Raw genomic sequence first — 8,697 nt, 5'->3', positions numbered from 1 at the left:
CTTTTCAACATCCCCGCTATTATCACAATACAATGCACATTCATCCAAGTGTTCACCAACATACCACGTAGAATCTTCAATCTCCATCCACAGAGCAGTCACTTTATTTTCGTCCTCTTCTTAACCAAATAACCACCAAAACACAAGTTGTCACGCCTCTTCTCCAATTAATTTCTCTTATTCCTCTTTTCACCACCACCTCCTCCTCCTCCTCCTACCCCTCCTTTTTTGTTACCATCACCATCTCCACATCTCCCAATGATTCACCTTGTCACCATCATCACCAGACTTCTTCTTCTCTTTCTCACAACCTTCAGCAGCAATGTGCCTCTGCCACATCAAACTCCAGTAAGTCTCGCATTCAACACAGGACAACACATTTGTAAACAAATAAAAGCAAAGATTTCGATTCAGGTTTTAATAAATAAGTTTTTATTGTGCCGTACGATCATGAAAAAGCAGAAATGACGGAGCGCCTGCGCTGTGGCTGTAAGCATAAATTAGGTGATTCATGCGTTCTGAAGACACTATGGCACAAGAACAAGGCTTTGACTAGTCATTTAAAAAGTCAATTTTTATCAGAGATTACAAAAATATAAATCAACAACGATTCATAACGATGATAAAAACAACAATGTATGTGAAACAGTTTTACTTGTGATCAGACCACACTTTTATTGGAGCACCTTTTGAATGTTTATCCAACAAATTCATGTAACACAAAATCAGAGGACCTGGAACAATTTAAATTTATATTTTTCTAAAGATCAAACAGACTTAACTTTTGAAATTTTCATGAAGTAGGAACAAAGATGTTCACTTCACCCTGAACACGATCATGAACAATTTGAAAGGTAAATACTTTCCCAGAAAGTAAATTAATGGTCATTGCACTTCACTGTTCTGGCTAAACCAAATTTGTTATTTGTTGATATAATCAAAAAGTCTTGAGTGATAGAATTTGCTGAATTAGAAAAAAATTGCAAGACCTAGTTACCCCTAAAGTCCACACAAAGGATTAGCATCATGATCTCTTTTACAGAAACGCTGGAAGACAACTTTGTACAGAAACCCTGGGATCATAGTGCAGTGGGGACTTTATATTTGGGCGAATCCTATTAGGGTCCAGCTCAGACTAAATCTATTTGAAGAACAGAATAATGTGGCCCTAATGGCTCTGACCCTAACTTCAAGATCTCTTTCTCTGAGTATTGCTACTATATAATAAGCGGTAACCAGTACCATTGTAAACTAGTAAAGATGAAATCACGTACGTAAAAACATGACAGTAGAACGAGGCAGTCAATAAGAACAGTAGCATTTCAATGAAGGACAAGACTATCACTGCACAATAGAATAAGGCCAACAATATAACAATCACAAATGAAACATGTTGTATACATAAATCAGTCATTTGCTTTATGTATATATATATGAACTTCAACATTGACTATTTTGATAGAACTCCCGTTCAATAAGGCAGAGATGAGATGAAGTATTCAATTACTTCAGTCCCAAGTAACAGTGACTTTCAGAAGGAAAAAAAGAGAACAATGTGTCGTTGGCACATAAATATCATCGAGGAAAGAACACAGCAAACGTGGCGTCAGGCAGTCTTACTTTGCTGGACTCGGAACAATATTTTGTTAGAGCCTTACTTTGATTACTGAACAATGGAAATCTCTCTTGTAGCAAATTTTGCCTCAAGCTTTTAGGGGAGGGGAAAATAAATGCAAAAGGATGAAAACAACTTACATAAATTAGTTATGATTTTTTCTTCAATTTGCTTGTGATTTGAAACATCACTCTTTAATTTTTTTTTTAAAGAAAAGGCTATCCAGCAAAGTTTTGCTTTTTCATGAATCGGCCTTGGGCAAAAGAAAAAAAAAGCAACTAATTATGTTATAGAGTACAGAGTGCATTATAACGTAAGGGGTGCAAATTCGGATTTTTATATTTAAAAAAAAATCATAAATGCATTTTCCATGCACCCTCTTTTAAATTAATACAATGTGCAACGAGTGCATAATTAAAATACTGGATTCCCTCTCTCACCTTATTTACCATACCCAACCATTCAGAACCAGTCCTGCTGGTTAATTCGTTTTTTATTTGCTGAGAGTATCTTAATTTATTAGCTAAAATGTGATTAGATATTTGTCTAATATGATTACATGTTTCGGTGAATAGACACCATGATCTCCCATGAATATTGTGTTTGAGATTTCTGCAAATGTGCAGTACGTTTAGTAAATGATTGGTCATCATCCATTATGGAACTGTAAATGTGTAGCAAGCAAAACCAAAATTAAAACTTAGGCTGCAAATGAAACAAGCAGTTCAATGGAGTAGAACTGATGACCAATACATAAACAAAAAATTGAGTTTACTTGTTGGTAAGCCTCGTGGGCTTATTGTGAATAAATGATGTAAATGTGTTAACTATTGAAGGTCCTGCCCCACATTGTTACTTTACATTCTACTTACAGGTTCATTTAACCAACTAATTAAGGAATTAGATCATTACATAGTCTTACAACTTATTTACAGACTAACCTTTATAGTGTAGTTTTGTTTGATTATTACGGTATGGTTATTTTCTAGCTACAATAACTGGTAACTTAAGAGTTAATAATTGAATGTCCACTACCTAAACTAACACCAGGAACCCGAAGTTTTTAGGCTCAGCACTGAACTGATGAGAAACAATGTACAACTCAAACAAGTAAAAAGAACAACATATGAAGAGTCTACACAGAGTGACAAAGTCAAAGTTTAGCTACACAAGAAAAAGTGAAAACGTAAGATATTCTAAATTGTCATAAACTATGATGAAACGTAAGAATATGCAGTACACAGTAGTAATAATTGTCATGACTAAAAAAATATAATACAGTATAAGAAGAAAAAAGCAAAATAAAATAATTTTAAAATGGAGCTTCTTTTCACCTCACTAGGGCTCCTATCTCGGCTTGGCCTGGCCAGCACAAGCGTTGTGTAGGAGACCCAGGCGTGGGGAAAGCTTCTACCATTTCAAGTTTGGCACCACTAGGACAAACGTCACAGAAAAAATAATCAAAGACAATAAAAGTGATCATTAGTGACAACATCATCACAGTCAGCAGACCAGCTGCTTGACCAATGCTGTAGCAAAACAAAATTAATGAACATTAATCACTTTTTAAAAAATCTTCAGAAAACCTGAACCAGCCAGGTTTACAGAAAAAAGAGAGGAAAAAAATCGTGATTAAATATGAGTATGTTTGTCAAATTGTGGGCTTGTCCAGTGGGTTACTTGCCAAACTTACAGGGACAATGTGTCCGAGAAGCAAAAATAGACCCTGTCAACCGTTATGTAACTTAGCAACCAGGGGTGACAATACCAAATCAGGATGTTGTATCGAAAACAACAACCTTTACCAAGAACAGAATTCATCCACCTGGTTATGTTACTCATTCAACAACAGATACAAAACCTCTTGAGTCGAAATGAAACAAAGAGGGAAAGTACTGAGCAAACAGTCAAAAATGTCATAACTCGGTTAAACGTTGACAAATAAAAATATACAGCGTGGGTCTCCAAGGGGGTGGTGGGTGCAGTGGGGGGTCATCGCACTGCTGCTTCACCTGCTTCTGCTGCCGAACTGGTTTCAGTTCTTGATACAGAGTTCATGCACTGAGGCACCATGAGTGATCAGGTCCTCCTTCTTAGATGTGCCTCTTCATGTGGAGCGACAGATGGTCACTGCGGGAGAAAGCTCTCTCACAGAGGTGGCACTGGAAGGGGCGGTCACCAGTGTGCTTCCTGTAGTGGCGGGTCAGTTCATCAGAGCGGGCAAACTTCCAGCCACAACCTTTCCATGTGCAGTGGTAGGGCTTCTCTCCTGTGTGGGTTCTCAGGTGAGCCTTCAGGTGTGAGCTTTTGGTATAGGTTTTGTTGCAGCCTGGGTGGGAGCAGGAGTGACTGGTCTGCCTCTTGCGGCCCCATGTGCGGCGACCTCGCTTCTTGGGCTGGGCGGCGGTGTCGATCTGAGGCTGTGGCATGAGGAGGTGGTCCAGTTGAGGGGAAGACGGGGGAGTGATCAGCTGGTGAGGGGAGCCGTGGGGTCCCAGAGGGTGGGGTCCCATCTTTCCCATCAGGTGCTGGGGTCTCATGATCATCTGTTGGTGCGGGTGTCCCATGGGGAACATCGGGGGCAGGGGGCTCATCTTGAGACTGCGCATTGTGCCATTGACGTCCTGGTTCTCAGGGGAGGAGGGAGGGGACAGGTGGTTGCCAGACAAGGGGAACACAAGGTGGCTGTTCTGGGGAGGGGGAGGGGGGAGTTGGTTGCTAGGGACTCTGTAGGAGTTGCAGGATTGTGGGAGGGGAGGGAACTCGTGCTTTGGCATCTTGAACTCCGTCATGGAAGGGGTGTTGCCGATCGGTTGCTGTTGAGAGGACGGTTGCTGAGGCTGCTGGCGATGTTGCTGTTGCATCAGGGAAGGCGACATAGGTGAAGAGGTGTTCATTGGTGAAGCGTTGGAGGAGAAAATGCTGGGGTTGGGGCTAGTGTTCTTTGTGCTTGCACCACTGCTGGATACAATAGAGTTCAGAGACATGATGGTATTGCTCATATCATCATCAAACTTAATGTCAGGGATATCTAAAAACGTGGAAGGGAAGTCTGGAAGACCATCACTGCCCACGTTTCCTGGCTCCTGTTTGATTTTCACTTGGCAGCCACTCCCATTCTCATCGTACATGCTGGTCTCAACAGCAACAGTGTTGTCCAGGATGAAGTCCAAGTCCAACAGTTCATCATAAATGCTGTCAGCTGGGGCTGGGGAGATGCTGCTGGCGTAGCTGGAAGAGCTGGGGCTGCCAAGGGAGGGAGAACCCATGTGTGGAGAAGATGCTGAGATCTGTGAAGGTGATGATAAGAAGGCACCGTTGGTAGGACTCATGCTTGTGGTCGATGTGGAAGGAGAAGGCAGGCTGTGAGCGGAAGGAGACTCCGGGGAGGCTGTAAGAGGTGAGACAGGAGAGGCTCTCAGGTTGTCGTTCAAGATGCTGATCATACTTGTCTCATAGGGAGTGTTGTCTGGGTACAAGAAGTTGTCAACATCTCCAGCCCAGTTCTGAAAAGAAAGGAAAAAAATACTTAAAAATCTGCTTGGCGGAAAGACGGAGCAAATAAACAACTGGAACATGTATGCATTTGTCTCAATGCTCAAGTTCTCTTACCATTTGAAGTTAATAAAATTATGATAAAGCATAATGCTAACAAATTCACTAGTCAGAAATGAAAAGCAATAGAGTGAAACAAACAAACTGACAGAAAATTGAGGCACCACTACCCACCATAAGAAAATCCACATAGGAAAATTCCATTATAACGCAAGCGAACAATGCTGCAGAGTAAGCACAGACTGAGAAATCCGAATAAGACTTGTGATAAAGTACACTATTGTAGTGAAGCAATGTGGACGAAGGAGGTCACAATCTGAGTGAGCACTGCTGTTTCCATCTCGCCCTTTTATACCATAAGCTAGGGCATCCCAGGTGCTTTGTCGCCAGTATTAAATCATAGAGCATGCGTGCAGGCCAAGAGTTGATGCCATAAAGGGGCAAATCCGATTTCCTGAATTCATGATCAATAAAACTCCCCCCCCCCTCCACCATGCCCCCTTTCCGAGACAACTCTCTTGACACGAACCGTACTGTAACTGACTGAAGGCGATGCCACTTCGGTGCTAGACAGGAGGAAGAGAGAGAGAGAGAGAGAGAGAGAGAGAGAGAGAGAGAGAGAGAGAGAGAGAGAGAGAGAGAGAGAGAGAGAGAGAGAGAGAGAGAGTGAGAGAGAGAGAGAGAGAGAAAGAGAGAGAGAGCGTTCCGGGTTATTTTTCTTAACATTTTTGATATATGCAGTTTCACTAGTTGAGCTTGTGTTTCACATGTTTTAAGTTTTAATCTATTGAAACTCATGAACGACCTCTTTGCTTCTTTAGAAAACCAGAACTTTATCACTAGTTACACTCAGCTGTATCTAATTAGCCTACCTATAAGAATAAACTAGGTACAGCAATCACGCATTGTTCTCATAACAACAGGTGCCATACCGCTATTTCGGGGAGTAAAACACAGGAGTTTAGCTTTGACAGAAGATAATCATCTGTCGATCTCGTTTTCAACTATATTTCGTGCCTTCAGTCTGCTAAAATGTCTGGCCATCTGTTAGCTAACTTGTAGTCAGAAGCCAAAGACAAACATATGTAATGAGAAAACCAATCAATGAGGTTCGCTAAACACAATTTTGACGTCTGCAACCGACCAATGCGGAGGTCTCATAGCTCCGTGTCTGCGCCACTGACATCTATCATGCTTAGTGACGGCCTGATCCGATTTTCTCAACAAAGCGCAAACTGAATTCAAGGTCAGAGTCGACGAAGAGATGAAGTTTTTGAATAGCATCACAGAGGTATGAGAGCTGCAATAATAGCCTAGGTGGATCTGTGCCACATCAGACGCTGACCTTGAAAATTGAGCACATTATCAGCTGCAGCGATATACTTGGTGCCTTTTCAAGGACTTGCTGTTGCACAACAAAACTAATTGATTAGAAGGCCATAAGGTGATGTCTGAACGTTGCGTCTACTTTCGGTTTGTGTAGCCTACGTGTATATGTCTACATCTGATATAGATCTATCTAGTCTGTAAAATAAACATCTTTTCTTGCCCCTGTGTTTTATTCCATTTTCACTTCACCCCGTCCTCTTTCATTCTCACATTCTGTTTAATTTCATTCTGAGAATGCATGGTTGTTTGTAATCACGTTCAAGGATGCTGCCTTTTTATTTTTGCAAAGCGGCCATGTTTGTTGTTTTTTCCGATTTTGCATTTCCTGCAATGTTCCTTCAATATAAGAAGACACGAGTTCAATTCTCGCCAAAACTCCCGTAAACCACAGCAAGCCACCCTACCCCTGGACCCTCACTGTTGGCAAACCAATACCACCCACCACCTGAAGCGCGCTTTTCCCCTCTCTCTCAAGCCCCACTGCTCACCACCGGTTCACTCCCTCCCTTCCTCCCTCACTCACTCACACAGCATTGGCGGGCAACGCTGCATCCAAAGCTGAGAACAGTGAGTGAGCAGGAAGAGACGAGAAAATGGAGAGAAGAGAAGTCGACAGCGAGCGCAGCAGCTCTGCTTCCAACTCTCTCGCGCGCTGCCCAAATCGAGTTGACCCCGTTTGACCTATGGCGTTTCACCTACGCAGCTTACCCATGACGTGACTGGTTGGATCGAGGTCAGCAACAGTAAGCGCTTATAGAAGAAACTGTTGTACGAACAAACAACCTACATAAGCAAAAGGGCTATGTATGGGCCAGACAAGTGAATGAAGGATAAAGAAACCAAATTGAGCGCAATGATGATGCTATGATCTGCACACATCATGTACACTTACCCACACATACATGCCCGTTTGAAACATTAATTTTGTTTGACATACTTATGCCACAGATAAGAGTGCATAGTAATACGTCACAGGAAAGCACTTTTACAAATGCTTGAACTTGAAACAGCGCAGAAAAACATCTTAACTCTTATATTACTCTTATGATTTTCTATTCAAAGCTTTGGTATTGCGGGAAAGCATATTTTTGTTCTCTGAGAAATGTAAGTCTAAATCTTTAGAAGTATAAGACTTCACAGTACCTAAGCGTACATGCATGCATAAGTTTCCAGACTGGAGAAACATTCTGAAAGATCTGAATCAAAGTAAGAAGAATTTACAAAAACTTTGAAAGTGGTGGCAATCTAAAAATAAGATGTTCAACCATTGTTTTTCTCCCCCAGTTACAACAACACAAATACCTTCTCAGTCGACACTGAGCTATAACCCCCCCCCCCTCCTCCCTGGTTCTCTAGTCCCTGCGCGTCGTAATTGATCATATACCACAGGGCGTAGTCCTATCCCCCCCCCTCTCCCCCCAACCATCAAAGTTTTATAAACACTTTCAAAACAAAGTAGTAACGACAGTAATGCAGCATACATTGCAAATATATAGAAAATGATTACTTACATTATGAAAATCCAGAAAGCGCTCCTCATATTTTGGCAACAAACTGTTGCTGAATCTTGTATTGACATCCATCGATGATGCTTCGAGCACTTTAGTCATCTTTTAACTGTAGCAAATTGTAGAATAAACTTCCTTTTCATGTAAGGCTCACTGTAAATAATGTTCTCGAGCTTAGTCCACAGAAAGCAGCAGAATGCAGACTGACACACTCACTGTCGAGCAACAAGTTTAATTCTGATTCAAACTATTTAGAAGTGGATGATCTTATACGGGAGCTAAAATTACGACGAGCCCAGAAAAGAGAGAGGGAAAAATCTCCCCACGCCTCTCATTGGTTCCTAAATTTAGACACTGTATATAAGCCTCCGAGCTCGCTATACGAATTCAGTTGTTCGCTCGAGTCGGCCTCGAGAGGTCGTGGGACGGCAGGAAAGGCGAGGGACGGTGTACAATGGGCTGATTTAACGGTCGCGGGTTTCCCCCAGCGCTCAACCAACCGGTGTCGGCGGTTTAGAACCCGGAGCGGTGACCGTCATCACACAAGCGGGCCATGATGACGCAAATCCGCGCACGATCAATCGGGACGTTGCTCCTAGCAATTGCTATCGCCCATCAACAATTGTCAAC

General features: G+C 42.1%; 1 protein-coding gene across 1 annotated transcript; it reads right to left on the bottom strand.

The window, feature by feature from the left end:
* Positions 1–409: 409 nt before the first annotated feature.
* LOC101849331 (Krueppel-like factor 4) lies at positions 410–8,326 on the bottom strand. The gene is made up of 2 exons (XM_005111316.3): positions 8,071–8,326; positions 410–5,121 (listed from the first exon to the last, which is right to left on the bottom strand). The coding sequence occupies exons 1-2, from the start codon at positions 8,167–8,169 to the stop codon at positions 3,709–3,711; spliced, it is 1,512 nt and encodes a 503-aa protein (XP_005111373.1). The 5' UTR covers positions 8,170–8,326; the 3' UTR covers positions 410–3,708.
* Between the last annotated feature and the right edge of the window lie 371 nt (positions 8,327–8,697).

Source organism: Aplysia californica, unplaced genomic scaffold (genome assembly GCF_000002075.1).
Source record: "Aplysia californica isolate F4 #8 unplaced genomic scaffold, AplCal3.0 scaffold01040, whole genome shotgun sequence".
Lineage (NCBI taxonomy): Eukaryota > Metazoa > Mollusca > Gastropoda > Aplysiida > Aplysiidae > Aplysia > Aplysia californica.
Note: the sequence above shows the minus strand (reverse complement) of the source record. Positions and strands in the feature narration are given on the sequence as shown.